The sequence below is a fragment of the Archocentrus centrarchus genome, chromosome 4, assembly GCF_007364275.1.
Source record: "Archocentrus centrarchus isolate MPI-CPG fArcCen1 chromosome 4, fArcCen1, whole genome shotgun sequence".
Classification (NCBI taxonomy): Eukaryota; Metazoa; Chordata; class Actinopteri; order Cichliformes; family Cichlidae; genus Archocentrus; species Archocentrus centrarchus.
In genome coordinates, this window is record NC_044349.1 from 10,031,315 (window position 1) to 10,057,711 (window position 26,397).

At 38.9% G+C, this 26,397-nt stretch overlaps 1 protein-coding gene across 2 annotated transcripts in view; it reads left to right on the plus strand.

Annotated features, from left to right (window-relative positions):
* Positions 1-26,397, plus strand: part of lrp8 (low density lipoprotein receptor-related protein 8, apolipoprotein e receptor) — a 178,548-nt gene that overhangs the window by 104,505 nt on the left and 47,646 nt on the right. For both annotated transcript variants that reach the window (XM_030727078.1, XM_030727079.1), the window contains exon 4: positions 9,291-9,419. In XM_030727078.1, coding sequence (XP_030582938.1) covers positions 9,291-9,419 — 129 coding nt within the window. The remainder of the gene's footprint in view (positions 1-9,290; positions 9,420-26,397) is intronic.

Consider the following 26,397-nt stretch of genomic DNA (forward strand, 5'->3'; position numbering starts at 1 on the left):
CTGCAGTTCCCTAAATGGCCACTTGAAGCTGTCTCCAAAGCATAAACTTTATAAAACATGGTTGTGGTTTCAGGGTTGGAAAAATGAAGCTAAGATGGATGTGCCTTAAACGTGTATTCTATCTAAAAGATGGCGATAGCTGCAGTTGCAGAAAGATTTAGGAATCAATGGGAAAAGAAGCTTTCTGTCTTGACCTCTGTAAACATTTTCCCTGCTGAGTTTATGGGCTCAGTCTTTATTTTGGGGAATATTAAATTTCTTTAGTAAATCTTGGTCATATCATGTTTCAGAATAGAGGATTATCTGTGGCATGAAACAACATACTCATTGGCCAACGACTTGAGATTGGCAAGTTGCTAGCCAATGAGGGTGCAGTTACATAGTCAGACCCGCTTCTCCTTATCACATTCGGCCTTTTGCAACCAGGATGGCGATGGTGTAAACATCTCAAAATGGGACTTCTTATACCAGTGGATGACATCATGGTGGTTATGATACATCTTTTGTCTGTGTCTGTGCTTCAAACACCAGTCAATCCTCGGGCACTCCTATGCTAAAATTCCCACCTTTTTATAGCAGGAAACATGTTTATAATAGGGGTGGGACTCGATTAAAAAAATTAATCGAATTAATTACAAGCTTTGTATATAGTGTTATTATTAGTAGTATTAAGGTTAATCTTGTTTGTTGATTTTATATATATATATATTCTTTTCTTAATAGTGTGAATTATTATATTTTTATTTATATTTATAATAACTGCGGCTGCTGTTACACCCAAATTTCCCCTCTGTGGGACAATAAAGGCTGTTTCTTCTTCTTCTTCTTCTTCTTCTTTGTAATTAATTAATCGAAATTAATTGCATTTTAATCGCATTTCAATATTTGACATGATAAATATTAATTTAAGTTTAGTTGATGAATGAATCAATATACATAAGCTTAAACTTCAAAATTTTGTTGATTTTCCCACCAGTCTGCTATACAGACCAACAAAAGGTGGAAGTGCTCCTGTGATAAGCAAACTCCTAAAATTAAAGTTAAGCATCATAACTGGATAGTTTTATTCAACATTAATGTCTCACTTAATATAGTTGAAAATTAATCATTCACTCAGCTGTATTCCTTGATGTTGAAATGTGTTATGCTTGTTTTAACAGCTTATTTTGAATCAAAGACTTAAAATTAAACCACAAAAAGGAGAAAAAGTTTGTTCTCCGTTTAACAGGTGCTTTACACAGCTGTGCTTCACACTCACGGTTGCTAGGCGTCATGAGCTACGCAGAGGTGACGGCAGCTGATATGAAGGCTAGCCGCTCACTTCCGGCCTTTGCAGTCTTCGTGGGCTACGAAAGACGTGGGCGGGTCCTTCGCAGGATGCGGCCCCTAATTTGGACATTGTGCGTCGATATAATCTGTATGCTGGGAACTCGCGCACTGAGAAACGTTCCACGGTGCAAAGTGCGATTAAAATGCGTTACATTTTTTAACGCGTTAATTTCCCCGTAATTAATTAATCGAAATTAACGCGTTAAAGTCCCACCCCTAGTTTATAATAAAAAAATGTACAACAAAAGAACCGACAGTTAATTTCTACCCGTCATATCAATTTTAAAGAAGTGCTTCATTTCTTTTAAATGAATCTTAAATTTTCTTGGGACTTAAAGGTTGCATTATTACTGGTGTGGCTGCGATTTCAGACCAGCTTTAATGCCATTATCTAACAAATAATGGCCTGCTATGTATTTAATTATACTAGCAGCCTGTGCAAGAAATCTGTGCTCTCCAGTTTGCTAGTATTTTTTTCTGTGTGTTGTACCTATGCAGCCTGCTAGCATTAGCAAAACTTAGCGTTCCACTTCCCTGTTCAATTATGGTCATTTCTGGCTCCAAAGATAATGCTAAAATCAAAACTTTAAAATAGGAATTGACAAACCAATGGAGACGATGTCCATCTTTTATGTACAGTTTATGGTCTTAAACCATTAAATGAGACAAGCTTTCGTAAAAACTCTAATTTGAAGCTCGTGTGATTTATAAATCAACTACATTGTCTTTCCACTGTTGTTTTGCCAAATACAATTCCCCATTGTAATGAAACACGCTCCAGTTCTGAGTGCGCAATGTGGGATATGTAAAATACACACAAAATCACACATACATGTAAAGGTGTATGAAGGTAACAAAACAAGCACTCAGTCATGCATAAACAAATATATGTAACTGTCCTTACATTTACAGTAGATACACGGAAATACATCTCCATTTTAACTCATGCATATATTAATTTTGCCTGTTGTACATGCTTGGCACACTTATGCGGTCTACAAAATAATTCATGTGAGGTAATCGTGTCCAATAAAGCATTATTTCCCTCTGTGAGTAATGCATGGCTTTGTAGGCTAATTCAGCACCATGAACAAAATGAACTGTCATTGAACCTGAAGTAAGATTTACGTGCCATTTGAGTCACGCATTAGTTTCTTTTATTTATTTTCTGACTTGACAGCTCATACAAACTCTATAAGTGAAACATAGTGCAAGCAGAGAAAACAGACAAAAAGGCTTCTTAAAAATTGTGCGCAAGAAAAATGGTTTTTATTTTTTAGATTTCGACACATTTGAGTACAAAGGAAACATTCTGTAATGTCAGTCTATTCTGTACAAAAAACTGAACACAAGGATGTATAACGCACTAAATAAAACTGCATTTAATGGTGACTTTTATCACAGTTTAATCTATAGACTATGAAATGTCAGACAAATGTGGTGGCATTTTTTTTCCCCACCAAATTCCCAGAGCTCAAGGTGACATATTTAAATGTCTCATTCAAACAAAAGTCCAAAATCTATCATCCATTATTGACCACTTTTCTAAAACCATCAATCAAAATAAAGGGCTACCATTTATGTCAAAAACAGGTGATATATTTAGTTTAAAGTAACGTATGAGTCAGAAAACCAAGAAATCTGCTCATTTGAGATGTGCAGCCAAAGAATATTTGGCTTTTTTTCCTCTACTTGTTTTACTATATAAATTATAACTCTAAAATTTGTTATCAAAATTTTCCTGTCAGTCTTGTAATTAACAAACTAATTGTTTTGCCTCTAATAATCAGATTAAATATCACAGCTTTGAAGCTATTTTTTTTTTTTGTATTACTCTGTCACCTGACCAGGTACTAAGCATTATTAAGCATTAGTCAGTAGTCATGAAACAAAGCAAATGGTGCCTGCAGTTCAAAATGTCTTCTGCTTGGAGCCACATTATGCTCCACTAATAAAAACATTGTTCGCTTATTTTAAACAAGTCTTGGGGGAGGAAAAAAAAAAAACTGCTGCTTGGAATGAGGTTAATGAGTGTCACCATGATGACATGACCCACTACAAGTGATCAAACCATTAGATTTAAATAGTCCTTACAAGCTGCATAATTGGCTGATCCTTACGTCTCTGGTCTTGTATGAATCATTGATGATCTGTGAGCTTAAAGCTCGCCTCCCTCCTGTCCTTTGTCTGCTGCGCTGTTCTCCTTTCACAAAGGTTACAGCTCTACAACGACAGTAATTCTTTCATACTGCATCGTGGACTACTTCATCTTTTCTACATTCAAATGCACTTCAGCCTTCATCTTCAGTTGAAACACAGTAATAATAATGGGGGAGAATAAAATGGAATTTTATGTTTGCGATTGAGTCTTAATGCGTGGGTTGATCTATTTGTATTATCTTCTGAAAATGTTACAGATGCAGCTGAGTGACCAAAGATTGATTAATTTATTACTTTGGCCCTCCAGTCACAAGAAGCCCAGTTCTGATCAGATTCCAGCTCAGTGCTTCTCTCTTTCTTTCTAGTAGCTTCCTCTAACTGCCTCGATCCCAGTTTGTCCTCGTATTGATATTCTCCGTTTTGTGACCAATATCTGACCACATTCCCCCTCCAGTATCCCACCCACTTTTTCTTTTTTTCTGTTTTGCCTTGCACCATTTTTCTTGTCCATTTCCATCTTCCATACATTTCTCATCTGTGTACTTGAGGCTAAATATAAAATCAGACTGAGACATTTAAATGTTACTAGTGTGACATCTACTTAATTGTCTAAAATTAGACGAATAAAATTTTATATGGCCTTTTAAATATACAGACCAAGCGACCAGTAAGGTGCGGTACCTAGTTGTGTATTGATTCAAGACATGCCTCGGCCCACTTTTTACTGCACAGAGTAGCCAAGCGATAAAAGTTTACTGTTCTCAAGCAGGCAGTCACCAATTTATGGTGCAACCTCATGGCTGAAACTTGATTTTTAATGATTCTATTTCACAGACGATCAACTGTTATGGACCCCCTGTTGGACTTAATTGATGATCTGTCCAAACACATGCAAGAAATATGTTTATATTTCAGTTCTTATATACATAGTTTGCAGTCATTTCTGGTACTTAGGATGTGTCCTGTCAAGTTAAAAAGAAAAGGGAAAATGAAGTGACACGTTGCACAATAAAAAGGAAGTGGCTACAAAGAAATTCTTAATGCCTTCCATATGGCACATAAGTTGTTGTTTTTTTTTTTTGTTTTTTTTTTTTGCGTTGTACTCCTTGCTTTCAGTCAATTGACATTCAAAGCACTGCTCAGTATTCGGGCATTCATAATGTCCCACCAATGCAGTGAGGCATGTTTCTTGGCTGTTTGCATAAAAATACATTAAAACAGGGTACCTCATCAATCAGTGCTATGCTGTCTGCAGTGCTGGGGAATTCAGTGTACCTTAAAGCATTTTAACTTCATGCAACTACAATGCTTAATGTCGATACAGGGTAAATCATGTATAAGCCTCCATTCCTCCTCATTTATCATGTGCCATATTATCACATACCCTCCCAAGTGCCTTTGTTTTGACGTGTCTCACTGTGATAGACAGTGACTTGAGGATGACTTATATTACCTAGCCTCATATATACACCTCATAATAAATAATTATCTTAGCATTAGCCTACGGGGCTCGGGGACTCTTACATCAATCAACTACGAGGCTTGCCTCCATGCTAGGCGGGGAGCTGTATAGTGGACGTGGTGCCGTGCTACAATGCTGCATTCCCTCCCTCCTTGTGAAGGGAAATTAAGAAGGTAGTTAATCAAAAGTTCATTAGCATACAGCTCCTTGCTCCGTCCACCCCAATACCCTCCTCATAATAGACACTTAGGCAGGCCATGTGAGGAGAATAACAAGTGTGTACGACTTCTGGTTGTGAACTTGTTGGAATTAAAAGACTGCATCGTGTCCCATGTGCCAAATGATCTTTCTGACCCTAGGATGAGCAAATCCTGTTTAATATCCAGCGCAGATTTTAGAAAATATTTAACTGACATGTATTTTAAAAATGTTTTGAAGGACTTTTCTCCTTAAATGTGTGGTGGATATATCTTTAAATAATTTTTACTAGTAATAAATATTTTAAACTTTACATTGAATGTATTTCAATGTAAAGATCTGGAGGTCCTCAAAATTTTGTTTTTACTTGCAACGTTTTCTGTACTGGTAGCATTAGGCAGTGAATTTAGTGGGTATTTAATGCATTCAATACAAACATAAACCTTTTATTATGGTAGCTGGGTATTATCTGTTTTTCCCATCATAATTGCATGTGTTTTCCCCTAGTACCTGCTATTCTCTACTAGCACTGTCACACTAAGAAATCAGACTCACATTCTCAAAGTAAAATTACACCTCACACAGTCTCAGGCTGTGAATAAATATACAAATAGGTTACAGTGTGAACAGAAAGGCTCAGGGCTGGATCTGTTGAGCATTGTTTGGGTCACAGAAATGAAAGTTGTGGGAAAAGACTCTGACCTGGTCATATAACCAATTTGCACTTGTTTGTTTCCTTTTCACTGATGTATCCTGGCTATATTCACTGAGTGCACACGCTTATTTCGACCCCGTCTTTACACTTATTCGATAATACATACACCCACCAGGGAGCTGCTGTGTTGAACCCCCTCCATCTCTTACTGCTCATCACCAAGCAGCTCCACTGGAGCATGGCTAGTATCAGTTCCTCAGCTATTATTTGCTCTAAGCCTTGGCAGTAAGCAAGGTAGCTGGCTACTAACAGCCAAGTGTTTATGTCTGCGCTGCTGCAGTTTCGTAGCTCTTGAAATATTCATTCAGTACAAAGTCTTGAGAATAGTGAATTCACTTAAATGCCTTTGACTGGCAGCTGAAGCAGTGATTTATAGGTGCAAGTTGCTTTGTGCACATGTGGTCTCCCCAAGCACTGCATTTGTCTTCACTGTATAGAGTTATCTCTAACTTTTAGTTGCATTGTGATCATTTTATGTTGTTGTGTATATCTTTTTCCTAAGAAGGTGGGAGTGGCAATCAAATATTGCATGGCAACACGATCAAAGTCTGCAGTATCTCTCCAGTCACGCATGTCCCTGTTTTATAGCCAATAAGTCCAGCGGTTCTCTTCAGTGCCAGCCCCACAACTTTGTCCACCTGTCAGCATTTAGTGAAAAGGGAACAAAGAGATAGGGCAAATTTGTGCAAAGCACCAACTTTTGAAAGTCTGGGGAAAGCACTTTAATTGCAGCTCCATTACCAACACCATCTGGCCCGGCAAAGTCAAAAACACAGGCTAGATAGGGAAAAAAAAAACAGGAGATGAGTTTTGTTTTCATTTTGATTACATGCTGATCAGTTTGTTCCACACTGGTGTTTAGACATGCTTTGGTTTATGCGATCCAGAAATAAAGGCTTGCCAGTGTAACTCTTGTTGGCATGTTTTTGTTTGGGTTTTTCTTTTTTGTCTGTACAGGCATGGTGGCTGCTGATCATGTCAGTTGTGCTACTCCTTCAGCTTATTCCACACAAACTGCTCTTGCTTCCGCATGCACCGTAAAACAGATTTCTTAGCTTGTGCAACTCAATTTTCTCTGGGAATGGGCTTCACAATAGCTGAGGCAGCAAATAGAAAAACCTTATGCAGAGGGTATTGGTATGGCTGAAGCTGTTATTGTGGTCTATCAAATTCTAATAGAGAGCAGATGAACTGACTTTTTAATAGTTATGGGTTACTGTTTGTGTTTGATTATACATTAGCAGGGATTTTACTTTGTGTTTATGGAAAATTATTACCCTCGGGATGAAAATCATCTAATTCGTTTTGTCATAATCAATATTAGTGGAGCTCTCTGTTGTTCTTGCTCATCTGCATTCGGCCATTTGATTGGCAGCTAGTCTGTGACTCGACCAATCTGACTCGCAGGCCCCAAATGGTCAGACAGACAAATGACATCCTTTTAACTCAGCTGTCAGTCACACAGTTAGTGCGTTGAAGCCCTTGGGGGATATTTGCGTGTTAGGGTCTATGTGAAACTGAGGAAGTCTCCCACAGTAGCCCTGACACACACACACACACACACACACACACACACACACACACACACACACACACACACACACACACACACACACTCTTAGAAAAGGTAGATAATGTGGAGGACTGGAACACTATTATGTGTATAATACCATAATAATATCTCTGAGGCACACATTTAGATTGCTGAGACAATTCACATATTAATACACCTACACACAACCCACATCACTTTCATACATCATACTGTCCAGGGGATCTGCATTCTTTACATCAAATGCACAACTACATGGACTACACTGTGCTGATATGGTGCTCGCTCGCTCGGGTCTCTTAAAGCAGATTTGCAGAAGGTTTTTGTTCTTTAAAGGCCAGGAGAAACCTCATTTAGGGGAGACGGTTTCAAAAGATGCCCACACAAGAGCCCGATATTCAGCGAGAGGGAAGTGGTCATCCAAAAGATGCACCCCAGCAAGAGTGCCATCCAAAGTCTAACCCCAAATCGGATTTTAAAGACTAAAGTGCAAGATCTTAGTGACCAAAACAACACAGCTGGAGAAAATTCTAGCCATCCCTGTTTGGCAAAACTGAAACTCCCAGCCTCCCACCACGAGGGGCAGTGTTTGAATGGCAGCAGTTTGAACACTACTATTAAAAGTCAAAGCGAGGAGGAAGAATATGAGTGAAAATAAAATGGGGAGTGAAGCTGGAATGGGTAAATCCCACAGGTACTATTGATCTGCTCCTGCAACAAACACAGGCTTGTTGCCAGCAAACATGCTGGTGGTCAGATATGTATAATTGATGGAGTTGAGTTTGACACAGTGCTGTAATGTAATCTGGGGCTAGAGTCTCTGTGGCTTTAGAGTGGGAGTGAGAGACATTAAAGAGAGAGGCAAGGGTAAAATGAGGCAGGGTGAGGGTGTATAGTGGTTTGCAGGAAAAAGGGACAGGGATTTAATGTGGGGACTGTGGGCTGTGTAAATCTGATGTATTAGAATGCTGTATTTCCCTCCCCCCTCTAGCGGCCTCATGGGTTACACATGCAGGAACAATGGCCTTCACTGCTATAATAGGCTTTTACCAAGAGGGACCACTTTCTCACTCACACAGCGTGTACAGGAGTGTGTTTCACTATCTGTAATGTGTACTTTCCCACATCATTCATTTTCTCTGATTTTTCACTCAAATAATACCCCATATAGTGTCTTATACACTAACTAAATATGTTTTCACGGTAGTTTGCTGCTAACTGTGTCTGAGTATAAATTAAGAAGTGGATTAGAGGCAGGTTTTAGAGCATTTTGGAAACATGGCTATATAACTCCACTCACAAGTAATTTCAAAATGAGCTATGGAGTCTTACATAGATTTGTTTTGTTTTTTTACATTTTGGCATATTGTTGTCTAGTGCTTCAACAGTTATTCATAAAAATAATAATTAAAAATAAAAAAGATCAAATTGTTTTTTTAATCATTTTTTTAGGTTTTACTGATAATGGAAAAACAAGCCTGTTTACACACAGAATCGAGCACTTCTTTCTTGTGTTTGTTCCTTTGTGTTTCTTGGTTTTTGTTTTTGTTTGTGTATTTTTCCCAGCTCTGTGTCTTGCCCGACAGTGTTCCTATTCTTTTGTTCCTCTGTAGCTGTGTGTCTAATTTGATTACAGACCTTTTGAGGGGGAATCGATTTGAGCAAGAAGATAACTAAGTTATCAAACCGCTTCATTGACTGGTTCTCCTTTCTCTCTCTATCTTTTTGCCTCCTTCCTATTTCTTGTCCCATCTCGCTCTCCCTCCCTTCATTCTCTGCCCCTTTTTACTCCAATTTTCTTCCACTGATTTCTCTTCCCCCTGCCCTCTGCCTTTTCTCCCTCGCCGTCTTTCACCCTTGCCCTCCAACCACAGGCCGGCAGACTTGTCCACCGGAGAAGTTTGATTGTGGAGGGGCTGCCAGCAAATGTGTTTCACTGTCGTGGCGGTGCGATGGAGAGAGGGACTGTGAGAACGGCGCAGATGAGGAGCAGTGTGCTGCAGGTAAGTTTGTGGTCGGTGGTTGAAATGGTGAAGGAGTATTGTATCAATTCTAAGCCTATTTATTTATTTTTTTTTGCTACATGCTCAGTCCTTTTGCTGATATAAAATATAAGCAGCATGATCTGCAGAACTTCTAAGCCTCCATTTGTAACAATACTTTATTTATTTATTTTTTTTATTAGTTTATTTGACAGGGACAGTGTACATTAATTAACATTATAGTAAATGCACCAAAATTAGCCAAAAGGCTATTTTTCATCTGTTGTCCCTGGACAGATCTTAACATTGTCAACCTAAAAAACAACAATAAGAAGATTACAATGAACAGATATAAAAAAGCAATAAAACAGATTATCATTCTTCAAATCCTGTTGATAAAAACAGGATCCAAGTTAAATATAATACAGACAAAAAATTATACTTCATAATAACATAAAAACACAAGTGGCAACAGGGCTGGGTTGGGGGGAGACATTGTCCATAATCCTAATGCTGACATATCTGATGTGTTATGAACCAGTTTTTTAGATGCTTTTTGAACAGAGTGTATGTGGTCAGTTCTCTGATGTTTTGAGGGACACAGTTCCACTCCTGTGCTGCTGTAACTGAAAAGGTACTCTGACTGAAGGCACTTTTCCTGAGAGGAACAACGCAGTCTCCTCGGGCCGCCCCTCGTGTGACTCTGTGGGTGGCATTTCTGATGTTAACAAACTGACTGAGTGGAGGAGACGACAGACAGCGGATGATTTTGAATATCAGACAGAGATTTGAATACTTAATGACATTTTCCCAACTTAAAAGCTTATGCTTTTGTAGAATGGCACACTGATGATATCGTGATGGTTTTCTGTCCAAAATTTTGATTGTCTGTTTGTAAAGTGACTCTAAAGGTTTGAGTGTTGTTTTGTTTGCCTGTGACCAGGGTGTAAGACAGTAGGTGATATGAGACAGAACCATACTGTGCATGAACATTTTAGCTGCCTGAAGTGATAGGTGTGATCTTATGTAACGGAAATTTGCAATATTAAATTTCACTTGCTTACAGATCGTTTTTATCTGTGGTTTAAAAGTTAGTCTAGAGTCTATTAAGATACCTAGGTATTTGAATTCTGACACAACTGATTTTATTTAGCTCATTTAAACTTTCTGGTATGTCAGCTGGGTTGTTTGACCTTCCAGGGGTCAGTGCAGCTAGGAGGCACTTTAACTCTATGTCAGTTTTGTTCCCCACAAACTTGTTCTTGGCTATTTCTGCACCAGCTGGAAGTGTGTGTGGGGGGACTACACTGCTACACCAATTTGCCCTGTGGTGGATGTACTGACTCCAAAAATACACTCACACCTGGCAAATATGGTCTTGAGAGTACTTACTCAAGTAAAACAAAAATACACTGTGTACAGTGGCCATGATGGCACACTTTTCATGTTACATACCCCAGTGCACAGATTGCAGTTGGGAATAATATAATATACAATTCCAATTCCTTAAAAGTGAGGACTCTGTATAATACATAAATAAGAACAGGATGCAATCATTTGCAAATTGTATAAACCCATATTTTGTTCAAATTAGAAAATATCATATGTTTAAACTTAGAAAATGCACCATTTTAAGAAAAATATTGGCTCATTTTTAATCTGATGGCTGCAATACATCTTAAAACAGTTAGGACAGGGACATGTTTGCCACTGTGTAGCATCTCCTCTTCTTTTTAACAAATAAACATCTGGAAACTGAGGAGACCAGCTGCTGGACTAGGGAAAGGTATGTTGTCCCATTCTTGTCTGATAAAGAATTCTAGCTGCTCTGTAGTCCTGGATCTTTGTTATTGTGCCAGATATTTTCAATTGGTAAAAGGTCTGAACTACAGGCCGGCAAGTTCAGCGCTCTGACTCTTCTACTACGAAGCCATACTGTTGTAATAGCTGCAGTATGCAGTTTAGCATGGTCTTGCTGAAATATGCAAGTCCGTCAATGAAAGACGTCATCTGGATGGGAGCATATGTTGCTCTAAAACCTTTATGTACCTTTCAGCATTGATGGTGCCTTTCCAGATCTGCAAGCTGCCAATTCTGTAGGTACCAATGTATCCCCATACCATCAGAGATGCAGGCTTTAGAACTGAGCACTGATAACAAACTGGATGATCTCTCTCCTCTTTAGTCCAGAGGACACAGTGTCCATATTTTCCAAATAATTCAAACTTTTATTCATCTGACCACAGAACAGTTCCACTTTGCCTCAGTCCCTTTTAACTGAGCTTTGGCCCAGAGAAGACAGCAGCATTTTTGGATCATGTTCACATATGGGGTCTTCTTTGCATGACAGAGATTTAACCTGCATTTGTGGATGGCACGGTGAAGTGTCTTCACAGACAGTCACATCTAGGAGTGTTCCTGAATCCATGCCTGTTTTTAATGCAGCCCATACTCCTCCTTTTCCAAAAACACTTGTTTCATCAGCAATGCCCTCACATTTTTTTAAGGAATTATGCATACATCGACTCCTGTCACACTTTGTAGCATACATCCTCCCAGCTGACATGAAAGCTCTAAAAAAAAGGGGGCATTGATTTTCATCAGCATAAACATCTGGCCCGCAGCATTATTGATTTTTAAACCTGAAACAAACACATGCACTCAGTGCATTTTTTTTTTAAAGAATATAGATTGCATGTGAGGATTGCCCTTTATGTTCTGAATTTCTCTAATATCTCTAATATAATGTTGGTGCCTTTGCAAGAATAAAAAATGACTTCCTTACTGTTACAGTTATTATATTTTAATGGAGACAAGGTGAGGGCATTGTGGCCAGTTTTTGCGTACAAGGGGCCAAAGGAGAGGGAGTATGTAGCAAAGGAGGATCCTCACGAGGATGGAACTACAAGGTTTATCTGTGTGATGCATTTCATATTATTTCCATAATCTTGGTATTATCTCTCAGGAACTTTGACTTTCATATATTCTCGTGCAGAAGATGAGGATCAAGGATCTGTACGTGTACGTGCATGTATAATTAAAGACACACACACAGGCATATACTGCGCCGGTTAAATTCTTAGTGTTTTTAATTAACTGGGTTGATTGCAGAGGAAAGACATTTTAAATCATTTTGAGATGTGCAGACTCTTCACTTTGAAGGGGTTGCATAGTCAACAAAACTCTACAACAGCACCCACATGTATTATTGCTGTTAACTGTAATATGCTGCCTTCAAACCAGGAGTATTGGCTGACCACAGGAGTACACGCACACTGAGTGCATCACATGCCTCTTCTTCACAGTTGAAAGTCTCAGTTTCCATTATTTTTTGCTTCAACTGAGAGATTCTGTAGTTTGCAACAACACGAATCTCCATGCCTTTCTCCTTAATGTCTTCTCTGTTAACCCTCTTTAATTTCTTTTTGTTCCATCCATGTCCACATTTTTGTAGTCTGTTATAATTGCATGTAAGAAGAGCACATTAAATCTAGTATCACATGTGCCAGAAACTCTCTGAACCTTAACTCTTTGAATTAAGGTGGGTAGCAATAGAACCAGTAAGCAACAACTTTCACACGAGTTGCCTGCTGATCCAGTATTTTCAAATACAAACACATGAAATTGACAGTTTGTTGCAATCTTGCCACATTTCAAAAGTTGTAGCATTTTTAATACATGTTTAGAAAGATGTCTGAGCCCGTCTTCATTCCTATATCTTCCACTCTGGTCGTCTCTGTCTTTCTCCCAGTTCGTCCGTCTTTATTCTGTGTGCGCGTTGTGGGCTCATGGTAACACAGAGAGCTCTCTTCTGGGAGTAGATGGCCACGACCTAATGAAAACAACAAGCGCTGTTGATTTAGTCATGTAACCCAAGCTGCATTGTTCACATACCATCTCTGTCTCTCTGGTGTATAAGCTTCTTATGGTTGCTTAGCACCTGCACTTTTTCATTTCATTTCTGTGTATTGATAGTCTTTCCATTGCCTTTGATCTGCCTGACCTGGGTAAGTCTTTATCACCTTTTTCAGTGGAAAATAAAGTGGTTAATATGGGTGTAAAACAAAAAGAAAAATTCATGGAGCCCTTGATGGTAATTGATTTCCTGTCTGAAGTCGTTTGATTATGTACGTGGCTGTTATAAATGTTCTGCTATTATAATAACCTGCAGAGATCAGCTTTTGATCTATCATTTAGAGATGAAGTGATGAATATCAAGAAGTTCATTGGACATGTAGGGTTCACACATAAAAGCTGACTTTAAGCGCCGTGACACACTGAATGCATTAATGTTTGATGATTTTTTTTTTCTCTAAACACAAACACTTTATTAAAAAAAAAAAGAGCATTATTGCAGTTCTACAAACTGGCCTGAATTTCACATTTTATATCCGTCAATTAACCACTTTTCCCATCTGTGATGTGCATGTACATAGACATTAGAGTGCAGACATCAACGTATTACAGATATGGATGACAAATTAAATACATGGAGAAACACAAATTAAAAACTCTGTGGCATTTAGAAGTACCACCGTGCAGTTTTATGCCTCCATCAGGCAGTAAAGGTATAGTTTACACACAGGTCTATCTAGACTTGACATTTGAAATTTTTGATATAAAATGTCATCTCTTCATCATATTATGTGTAAAGTCACTAAAGAGCATTCATTGTTGGTGCAGGGATTAAATGAGCTGTAGTCACAAAGACTGCTCAGCTTTCTATAAGCTTACATGACCGCATAGATCTTAGTCACTCCAGTCACAGTTACAGTAGCTGGTGAGATTTTACCGAGCACACTAGCAAAGCAGGTATTGTATGGAAGTCTTTGTAGGTCAAATCTAGTAATATTTATGTGTCACTTTCAATGTAGCACAAGTCGGAAGTCTACATTTGCCCCCATAACACACACACAGGCACACACAGCCAAAGAAAAAACATCCAAGAAAGACCAGTTACCAGCCAACCCCTGAGAATCTGCCCAGGCTTTCTGCTGACGGACAGAGACCTTAATGAAACCTAGGCTGTCCACATCCACGAGCAAAGAAAGTATGAGGACAGGGTTTGCAGAGAGGCAGGGCAGACTGGGCAGAGATGAGGAAGAGAAGTGCGGGGGGGGAAAATAGAGATACAGAAGGATCAGAACAACTGCTTCAGAGATGTTTTGAGCTGGATTTCTGTTTACAACTCCGCTAACGCTGCAGCATCACCACATCAATGAAACAGCAACATGTACAGAGTGGACCTCCACTCCTTGTGCTGCTGCAAAATCTCGCCTATGCATCTCAGCAACAGCCATGGGTGCATCTGACTGAGTCCATGAAGAACATTAATGTAAGAGGGACCTATGAGTGAATGCCAGAAATCAGTTTTATTGGAGCCAGTCATATCCCATCTCCAAAAAGGGCTTCTCTCTGTGAGCAGATTTGTCAACTTGGAAGCATTACAGCCTCACAAAATCAAGATTAACATTGGATTAGTCCAAGCAGGGTTCAAAGCTTGAGTGGGCAGGTAGGGGAACCCTAAGATTGGGCGTTGTGGTGCAATGTGAGGAAAAGAATCACTTAGAAATAAGTCCCGTAATAATTTGTTTTTGTGAGCACCAGTAGGTTTCTCTTTGTGTATAGTGTGTGTGATCAGCTCTGCTACTTGGATGTTCACTGCTCTCAGAGGATTTAGACCGCTGAATTCAACCTGATAAAAGCAGATGTTTCACGAGCTACAGTTGATGCCGCCTAACATTGGCCGTGAGCACCACAGCCACTCCGCACCAGTCCAACGTAGTGCCTCACTGTAAACTTCGATATAAACTAACCAGTATAGCCTGCACCAAGCTGCCTAGTATTTTCCTGCAACCTTTGAATAACACACAATTTGTATACTTCACTTTGTTTTTGTAAGGCGTTTCACAAATCTATAATTCAGCAACACATCGTGTACAGATCCAATATCCGATTTAAAAACTTTAAAAATCAATTAGGACGTTGCAGTACATATAAGATTTAAAGTTCCAGTTTATAAAATTTCACTTGCTGTGCAGTTCTCACCTTTGAAAGTAATCTCTTTCTATCCTGTCGCCTCTTTCTTACATCTTTCTCCACTCCTGCATTAAGCTTGTTTTTTTTCTCTCCCTCTCCCTGGGAAATACACCCACTGTACATTCATCTGGCAGACACGTTTTGTGACAAACTGCACAGAAACAGTTTGTGTGTTCAGTAATACTTGTGGAGCTGTTTGAAAAGTTACATTTGAAATTACTTGACACTTAAAAAAAACATTTAAACACGTTTATGTGCGCTCCTCTTCTGTAGCGTTGACTACTTGCTGAAGTACAGCGACCACAACTTTATTTAAATCTGCACCTTGAATGCATCACAAGGATGAGAAGGAAATAAGTGATGTGTTGAGGGTGTAAGCAGACCATAGGATGTCATTATTTTCTTATTACTGAGCAAATATCACCATGCTGTCACTGGAGGCGAAGCCAGGCTGCAGCACAAGAAAAAATAACTCATTTGACAGTGTGGCATTAATCTGCCTATCAGATTTAACTGCTCATTAATTAAAGGCACTGGAACACCATCCTGGATCATTCTGGCCCACTTTAACCCAACTACTCTATTCATTGAGCAAACATTAAGTTAAAACATTATTATATTGTGCTTTAGGGGTGTTGCTTGCACAATTCTCATCACAAGATGGGATTGATGTATGTTGTTTTTTACTTTGTGGCATATACTGTATATTTATTACAAATATGTATGATGGCTGTTTTTTTAACATCTTGATAGAGTGTACCATTCAGTTTAAGAATCAATCAAACTCTAATCAAAACTTTTAAATTTATATTCGCATTTCTTTGAGAGAGCGAAACATAGTCTTTTTTTTTCTACGTTGAAAGTTGATATCCAGTTCTTTAAACACTATTTTACAGGAAAAGAACGGCATCAAATTATATGTAAAAATATTTCCCGCATTTGTTAACATGTTGCACTAATTATTGAACTGCAAATGAGAAACAAATATTTGAATACTGCATAATATTTAAAAAAAAATTGATATGTCAGGGTACCTCCTTCCTATCCTGTCGCAGATAAAGATAAAACATTCACAAAGACTAATGAGACCGGCGCTAGCTTTGGGTATCTGAAAACATTAATTTCGTCACACTCTTACATTTATTATTCTTAGAAAAATAATTTTTAATTGATGTTCCAGACACAGATGTAACAAAGAAACAAATGAGTGTTGTGCAGTCAGATGATAAAGTTTAGCTACATGATAAACATTCGGTAGCAGAATAATGAGCAAATAGCCCGGCCTGACTTTCTCACAGTGCCATTATCTCTGCAACACACTCATCAAGATCTTCAGTAAAACTATAGAAGTTGTTGCTAAACAACAGAGAGCTTTTGTTATCTGAAAGTACCATTGCCATCATCACCTTCATCCACCTCTGATCTCCTCTCCCTCTTTCCCTCCCTCCGTCAGTAGCTGCAATAGTACAGCTAATGTTAATTTGGGCTGCTAATTGAGCATATCCAAATGTTGAATAAAACATGGATCCAGGAAGAGAGGATCTCTGTTGCATTAAGAGGGGGGCCTCTGAAGAAAGTTTATGGGCCTTTAATTTATGTTAATGTGAAATTGCATTTGTTTAAGCGCACATCTGCTGCAAGCTGTGCGTTTGCATGCTTCGTGGTATGTGCATGTAGTTTTTTTTGGGGGGGGGTCAGCAATGGTAGCGTGAGTATTTTCATGATGGATGAACTCCCTTTTTTTGCTGATTTCTGAAACGTGTTCTTTACCTCCTCTACTTATGTTGTACAGCCCAATTTATTAAAATTATATTGCAGGATGTGTGTCTTGAGGTGCTGATTCTGCAAGCACAGGAATGATTTAGCTTGCCTAAATGACCAATCGGTGGGACATAGGAGTGATGTTGCAGATTGCGACCAGCTGAATATCCGTCATCCAAACTTTTCTGAGGAAAGCCTACAGTGACAGTCACTTAATTGCCCATCCTTCCGTTGATTTTTCTTAACCGCTTCTTCAGTTCAGGGTTGTGGGGGAGGGCTGGAGCCTATCCCAGCTATCAAAGAGGCAGGGAACACCTTGGACAGGTTTATTGCAGCAGTAGGTGTAGACTGTCTTGATTTGTAGTTTAAGCCAAAACCCAAAAACATGCACACAAACTGAATCAGATCAGCTGGTGGTGCTGGTACCTGGGGTAGGTTAAGATCAATTAATTGCAAGGCCATCTTTAGAACTGTATATAGAAAGGGCTCATTCCAAGGTAACAACAAATATTCATATACCGTCTATAGGTGATAATACACAAATAAAAAACCGAATTCTGAATAATATATTTATCCCAACAGAGGCCCTTAAATTCTAAACACTGGTCTTTACAGTTAAGATTTTTATATTTTTCACAAACTTAGAAAGATTGCACACAAAAACAGATACTCAAAAGTAGTGGATTTTTTAAAAACATCTTGCTTGCAGTATCCTCTCTGTTACTGTCTTGTATGTGTGCTAACCGTGCACTAGATGCAGCACAGCTGTATCACAGCCAGCCAGGCTATTTGATCCTTAGAGCCATGAAAGTGCTGTAATTGTGCCAATGTGACTGGCATGCTAATACTCAAACAATAATGGATTTACCTTTTTTTTTTTTTACAGCTTACAGTTTCATAGCTCCCACATAAGCCTTTTATATATAACCCTTCAGAATTAGGCTCACCTTATACTAAAGCTATGGTAGAAATATGCTATGCTGATTAGGCCTATTTCATGTACCTCAAAAACATATATATTTTTGTTTATGTGCACTCATATCAAGAGTCCAAGCGTGTTTTATCCACTTGTGAAAATAACTCAATTCTTTTTGTATGCTGTATATAAAAGGTGGACTTCGTTATTGAGTCAGAGGGTGAAGCTCGAAGTTGTCGGCTAATGTTAGCTGGGGTTTTTTGCAGTTGCACACAGTTTGTTGCAGTCAGTTGTGCCACACAGACATAGATACCTGTTAATTAGTAGCAACACAGTCTAAAATTAATTTTCTTTATATTACTCACCAAAACAAACAAAACACCTGATTTCTTGTTCTGCCAGTAAAATTAACCTCACATCAAGACATATCTTTTGTTAGGTAATTTTATTAAAATGTTCCAAAAGGCACCAACATCACAAATGTATGTGCGAAAGGTCTGAAGTCACAACTCAGTTCTTTATATTTTGCTTCCAAGGAGCCACACTTTCTTTAATTTCTTTTTTTTTTTTAAGAGTGCTTTTTTCACTCATTTTCAGCCTTGTACCTGAACATTTTCAGAGGAATGGTTTTTTTGTTTATTTGTTAAGTTACTTAACACTGACCTATGACTCATTTAAGCATTAAAAAAACAGGATGAACCTATGTTCTCTACACATAACAAAGAACCCATAAATCTTTAGACGCTTTGTTACTAGCAGCCTTCTACAAAAACACATCATTTGTTCCCATTTCTTTAGTTGAATCTAGAAAAATGTCAAACACAGTTTGACAGGCATAAAATAGTATTTTTGCACCACCAAGGTGACTCCCAAAGAGTTGTTTGCTAAGATCATTTCTGTTAGCTTCATCAGTGGCTGTCAAGAAGCTATTCTTAAGGAAGAGAGAGGCTGAGGTATCCCAAATCACACAAGAACCGGACTGAAAACCAGTAGCAACAGGTCTTATGGAATGATGAATCCAAATTTGAAATTTTTGGTTCAAATCATTGTCTATATGTATGGAGAAGTTCAGGAGAGGTACAAGAGTCAGTGTCTACATCCATCTGCAAAACACGGTGGAGGCTCTGTCATGGTTTGGGGCTGCATTTCAGCTAGTGGTGTTGGGGATCTTGTCAAAATTGATGGAATTATGAATGCAGAAAATATTTTGATCCATCAAGCAATACCATCTAGAAAGCATCTGAATAACCACAGCTTCATTCTTCCAGCATGAAAATGATCTCAGATACACTGCCAGTGCAGTAAATGCATATGTGGATCGAAAACCACAGTGGAATATTATCAGTCACAGTTTGGCCTCCCCCACAAGCCCAGACCTCATCATTATTGAAGCAGTGTGGTATCATCTTGATAGACAGTGGAACAAAAGGCATCCAACATCCAAAGAAGAGCTTTGAACTATTCCTGAAAGACTACTTAAAGAAATGACAAGAAAGCTGCCTAAGAGAGTTCAGGCTACGTTGAAGAATAAAGGTGGTCACACCACATACTGACTGATAGAACTGCTTGTTAGAACTGTGCAAACTCGATTTTTGCCTTATATGTTGTGTTTTTGCACATTTCAGTAAATCGCTGCACCTGTTTCCCATTTCTTAGCAAAATATAAAGAATTGAGGGTTGCTCGAAATTTTTTGCACAGTACTTTAGCCCAGTTTGCTAAAGGGGCACCTTTCAGACAGCTAGCTACTAGAGCTGCCTGTGTCAGTATCAGCACCAGCTCTAGGTTAGAGTAGTCAAGCCTTTAATAACTCGTGTATAACTTTAAGCTTTGATACACCTGGAGAGTTATGTAGAAACACACGCACACACACACCCACACACACCATTCAGTTGTCATGAAGGCAGAAATTAGCTATCAAAACCAAAACGTTTCCTTCTTTTAAAGCTGCTTGTCTTTTGGCCATTTGAGGCAATCCGCATTAGCCTTAGTTTTCAGCCCTGAAGTTAGCCACTTAAACATAGCATTACCACATCTTTGGTGTTTTCCTTCTGTTCTTCACATTTTGATGTGGTGGTTTTATCGTCTCCAGTAACCACTGAAAGCATCGTTATGCCCAGTGCATGTGCCTCTTTTTGGCTTTGCGTTAGTTTCTTCTCTCTGCAATGCTAATACCCGGTCCAGTTATTTTCAGCATGCTGTTTCTGTGTGTGTGTGTCGTTCCCCTCTCTGTCCTCATCAACAGACAGAGAGAAAGACAGTAGTCTGAAAGCTGCCGCAGGCCCCGAGGACCTGTTGCTCTTTTCACGTCAGCCTGTGCTGCTGCTGCTGCGTTATATTACAGCAAGTTGCTGCCGAATCGATGCCCAGGGATATGTTAGATGGTGTTTTATAGTGCGGCAGAGAGGAGCCGTGCAGAGGGAGAGATTATGTGAGTGCTGTATTTGTGTGTTTTTCTGATGGAAAATAAAAGGGGTAAAAATTTGCACATCTTAATAAACAAGTTTTATCAGAAAGCTCAGGTCCTTTCTACATGGAGTAAACATCCTAATGAAAAACAGTGAGATAAAAACTATACACAAATGAAAATGTGCATCATCTTTCCTGCACATCTACATACATGCAATATGTAGCTTCTTTATTATAGGTAGCTATAGGAAAAACAACTTGGATTCCATTATTTGATAAGAGATCAAAGAGGACCAAGAAGAGTTCACTGACAAAAAAAAGTGTAGTCATTGTAATGTGTTTTTCCTCTTTAATCTTGCTTCACCCACATTTCCACTATAAGAGGTGGCTGCATAGATACAGAGTGCTAGCCGTTGTCTCAGAGTTTCTTCCCATTATATTCTCCTTCATTTATAATCCTTTGACTGCTCTCACTGTGCGCGTAGGTGTAATGTAATGGAGCGCCAGCACACAAACAGGCTCACTGGGCACCCAGAGGCGGTTGCACTCCACTTTCAAGTAGACTGTTTTCTTCCATTGATGGTTTTAAGAACATTACTCATTCCTCTCTCACCCCCAACCCCGTCCACACACACACACACACACACACACCCTCCCTCTCCGTATTACTTGGAGATGACAGTGAAGCCTGTTTGTCTGGAAATTGACCAAGGTGCAAACACAGCTTAGGTCCAGCCAAAAGGTGATGCAACAGAATCAGATGTAGGATCTTTTCACTTTGCTGCTTTTCCTGGCCAGTGAGCTCTAGACAGCTGAAGGCCAACCACACTTGCCAGGCACGAAAATGTTTTCAAAGCCCTTTTCCTATTTTTATTTTATCACAATGATTTATTTCTCACCTAAATGGCTGCTAACGTGGTGGTCAGTAATGTGCTAATGCATAGTAGGAAAATGCATAATCAAATTTATTACAAGTGAAACTTAAATGTGGTCGTCTTGCACTACTAAATCCATACACAGAGAATTAAAAACAACATTCAGATCCTTGGATGAGTAATAGTTTAACAGTTTTTCAGACTAATACAGACACTAAGTTAAAGTCTGCTGTATAGTTTGAAGACACATTTCTGTCATGAATTAGGAAATTCTTGCAGCTGAAGAAAAATCACACACGACGCACTACATCTCTGTTATAAAGCCATCTAAAATTGTAATTATGCCATTGTGCAGCAGCTATGCAATATATGATTACATATTTTCTGTGAAGATGCAATCGCCACAATTAATCATTATGACCCATTTTTAATACACACATAAATTTAGTGTTTGACAATTATGGGAGGGAATACAATTAATTTTCAAGCAGGCAAGCAGACCAGCCGGGCTATGTGGCTCACACATGTGAGTGTGATAAGATTTAAGCCTGAGGAGCTATGAGAATGGTTTTTACATTTTATGGCTGAAATCCACAATGCTCTTTGTGCAAATGGACGTCTATATGTATAGACTCACCAGGACACTCATCATGCAGGAGGTGTACACACGTGTGTATATACAGGAAAACACACATTCGGTTTACAGTGATTGCTTGTGAGGCTGTTAATATTCAGTTCTAAGCTGCTGTCAGATGGCATAATGATTGAGCTTTTGAAATATCCTGTTCTATTCAGTATACCGCCTCTGTTGGGCTGTGTGTGTGTTCAGTGTATGTGTGTGTGCAGTCCCTACAGTCTCTGCTCATCATGAAGGTGGTTAAGAGGAGTCTTTCCCTGGAGTATACCAATCAGGTTGCATAGAGACTTTCAGAGGCTCAATAAATTTTGTGCCATTTTTCTCTTCATCTAAGCTGCCATTTCAGTCGGATTCCCCGGGCTCTGCCGCCACGCTACATCGAGGCTTTATTCTCCCTGGCTTTTCACACTCGGTTTGACATGTTTTTAGTCTGAGCAGAGATGGTCAAACCCCAGGGGATCAGAGAGTTTGAAAGGCCATAACAGGGGAGATGAAATGATGAAATTTGAATGCTTAATTTTTGGTGATATATATATATATATATATATAAGCCTGAGGAGCTATATATATATATATATATATATATATATATATATATATATATATATATATATATATATATATATATATATATATATAATTTTTTTTTTTCAATCTTTTAGTTTTATCGCTTTATTGTATTGCAGTTGCTGCTGCACTGTACTAAGAATGATATAAAACAGATTTTGAGAGCAATTTATTGACCAGAATATGTTTTAATCAGACTCATTTGTGTTTGTTTTCAATATGGTAGCCAATTTCGACTGCTCCCTTATTCAAAAGGGGAAGCCACAGCAGGTAGTTCCGCATGTTTGATTTGTCAGATTTTTATGCCCGATGCCCTCGCTGGCACAACCCCAAAGGGATTTGTGTCTCCTCTGTGAACTGAACCAGGGATCTTTCACTTGTCAGGTGACTACGCTACGGAGCACCTGTAGTTGTATTTCAGCATGTAACATTTTTGTTCAATCTGTGGAGAAACCTTAAGCTCACCAAACACAGTTTGGGATTTCAGAAAGTTAAGCGCCATCAATAACTGTTCAAGAATTCTATATTCTTATATAGTACGGTTTATGGAAAAGCAAATGTCATCAAAGCACAAGATTGCTGAAAATTCAGAAACTCTTCACTCACATGATCTTGTATGCTATTTATTTATTTACATTTTCCAAGCAAAAAAAGATGACAGATGTGTAATGGCGCTCCCCACCGATGCTCCAAGCGCGCAGTGTGTGCTTTGTCCCTGTTAAACTCCATTTGGCCTGGCTGTTGGGAAGTGAATCTGTTCTGAAGCTGCAGTCTGTATGTCAGTCAGTGATAAATCTATTTGGAATTTCATCTTCCCTCACTGTCTATTCCATTAGGAAAAGAGCATCTCTTTTATGTTACAGTAAGTTGAAGAGCCAAGGGCTCAGGGCCTGTCTGTCTGGTGTTTCGTGTTTGTGTGTGTATGTGTGTGTGTGTGTGTGTGTGTGTGAGTGCGAGATGCTATCCTCCCTTGCTGATGCTTTAAACATCTAATGTAGCCAAAGCACTGATAAACACTTTGTAGAACCCTGGAGAGGGACTTCATGTCAAGTTGTCTCTGCCAGTCTTCAGACACAAACATACACATTCTCATTCAGATAGGATGTGCTGTGCCAAAAGTATAATCTATAACTGCCTCTCCCTCTGTCTACTCTTCTGTCACATTCAGAGTAAGAGGCATCAGGTTAACATTTTGAAAAATTGGTGACGCACAGCCATGTTGTCACGGGACGATGCTGGGAAGTTGACACCTCTGGCGTTGTTCTTTCTCTGACAGTATGCTGTGTTAATGATTTCCAGAGTAATGGTCCCTGATATAAAATGCTACATTAGGTAACTGTCCCCAGAACACTCACACAGTATATGAAGATGCTTCTTGAATGCTGTTCAGTTGTGGGGATCAAGAAAATTGTGTGAAATTTGTGAATTTTCTTATTGGTGGGCTTAAAAAAAAAAAAAAAAGAAAGAAGAGAGGCATCATCGTGTAATTGCTCGCTGATTTTAACCTTTAATACTGTAGTTTCTCTGATGCTCCGGTGAAAGTGGGTCAGATATGTCAGTGAGAGATGGCAGGGGAGCTCGCTTGCTGTATCTTGTTATCACTTGCACAAATATGGTAAATATAGTGCACAAAGCGTTACCATCACTCCTCGGTGGTCCCTTTATAATAAAGCACTGTTTCTTTGAAAAGGGCAGCAGTTTTTTTCCTGAGTATATGACATTTGCCTTTGTTTTGGTGAGGGGAGATTCCTGCTTTTGCAGGTTAGGTTTTCAACAGTGAAGACTGTAGGCAAAGAGACAGTTTCAACCTTCGGCTAACAGATGAATGCATTTTGGACCCATCAAAACGCATTCCTGATCTTGGATAAGAATGTAACTCTGAATCACCTAGAAATGGGTATATAATACTTGATGGCTTTTTAATAAATCTTGAATAATTAAGCAGTAAAAATTCCTGCTGTTTGGGTTTTTTTTTTTTTTTTTTGTTTCCCCACCATCAATCCTCATGAATATAAATGTCAGTTTGTTTACAATTACCCTCATGTATCTGGTGGTACAAGGTATGCTTGAATCAACACGGATTTGTTTTTTATTGATGTGCCTGTGTGAAAGATAAGCTATACATATTGATATTCCATAGAGTAGATGAACATGTTGCTTGTCTTCTATACGGCCCATTAAATCTCCTCACCGTTAAAATGCTTTCAGGTGTTGCTGTATTTTTTTCTTTTTTTTGAGCAGATTGCAGAGCTGGTGTGCTTCTCTGCTGTTCAGTTAAATGCAGCATTTTACACAGCGCTGCGAAGTAAATATTTTGTCTCCATTTCTGGTTGTTAAGAGCTGATCTGTGATCTTCACCTTGCTGTACTGCTGCAGTAGTGTACCCGGTGAACTGAGGTGATCAGACAAACTGTGTGTATGTGTGCGCGCACGTATGTGCATGCTCCCATGCCGCAGGTCAGTGCCTGACATGTTAGACCACAGTCTGATTGGATTCCTTGCTCCAGAAACATTAAGCTCAGTGGCTCGTGGAGAAAAGCTGGGAGATGAGGAGTGTGTGTCTAGTGTGTGTGCAATACATTTTTTTTGGGGATATTTTATTGTCCATTCATATGTGTTTGCATCTTTGTGTTTTAGTAAAGATTCTTTATCTTTCTCACACTGTGTGTGTGTGTGTGTGTGTGTGTGTGTGTGTGTGTGTGTGTGTGTGTGTGTGTGTGTGTGTGTGTGTGTGTGTGTGTGTGTGTGTGTGTGCATGCATAACTGCTTGTTATGTACTACTCCTTGTTGAAAGAATTCAGTTGTCCTTTAGATCAAGGTCAGTGAGCTGTGCCCTATCTTATTGGTTCATCTATTAGCTGTTCGCTGGTGGGTCTGTGGATGGATGGATGGAAAGCTTCGACCCCTAGTTAAGCACAGTCACCTACAGGGGAAAGTAGCTGTCAAGATGGAATCAGATATAGATTACTGATTACCTTTTTAAAATTGTAATTGGTCGACTAATCTGTTGGACAGATGTGGTTAATTAACAGTCAGGAGTCCACTCTGTAGTGCAGTCCGATTCTTTCTAACTCTTATTTATGTTCTACCAGTAACTCTTACAGTGATTACAACTTATTATTAGTTCTTTATTATTTTTTAGCATTTTTAGACATCCATAAGCTATCCAATATTTCTACTAAGTGGATCTACCATCTGATGGATGCTTTCAAGCTCTGGGCTCCTCCCCAGTCACTCATCCCTGTGTGTCTAAGGGTTGGTTTAAGCCTGAATTAAATTAAGTTAAGACCAAAGACTTCTTGGCATGTATCAATTTTTTAAAAATGATAGCAATTAATCATTTTTATTTTTCAAATTAACTTCATACAAAGAAAAAAAACATGTCAAAGGGGTTGTTTAGAGATTCCTGAAGAATTTGCCACAGTTACTTTGTGAATTTGGGACGTGTTGACATCGTATTATGTAATTCCAGACTGGGTTGATGATATTGAGATCAGGGCTCCAGCCAACCATCAGATTCAGACTTCAGACTTGCTGTTATTGGCAGTGCTAGTCACTGTGGCACAGACAAATGTGGCTTTTCAGCATCTGCAAATTGTGTTAATTATAAGGACAATAAGCTAACAAAGTGGGTAGTCAGTGATGCAAAAATAACAGTCTAAAGACCTTGGTATGGTGTTCTTAAAGCTGGTTAAGTGAAACTGGAAAAAACTGAGAGCTGGGGAATCTGAGGCAAAATGGCTACATTCTGAAAAAGACTTTTGGGCATATTAGGAAAGATTTTCACTTAAAATAAA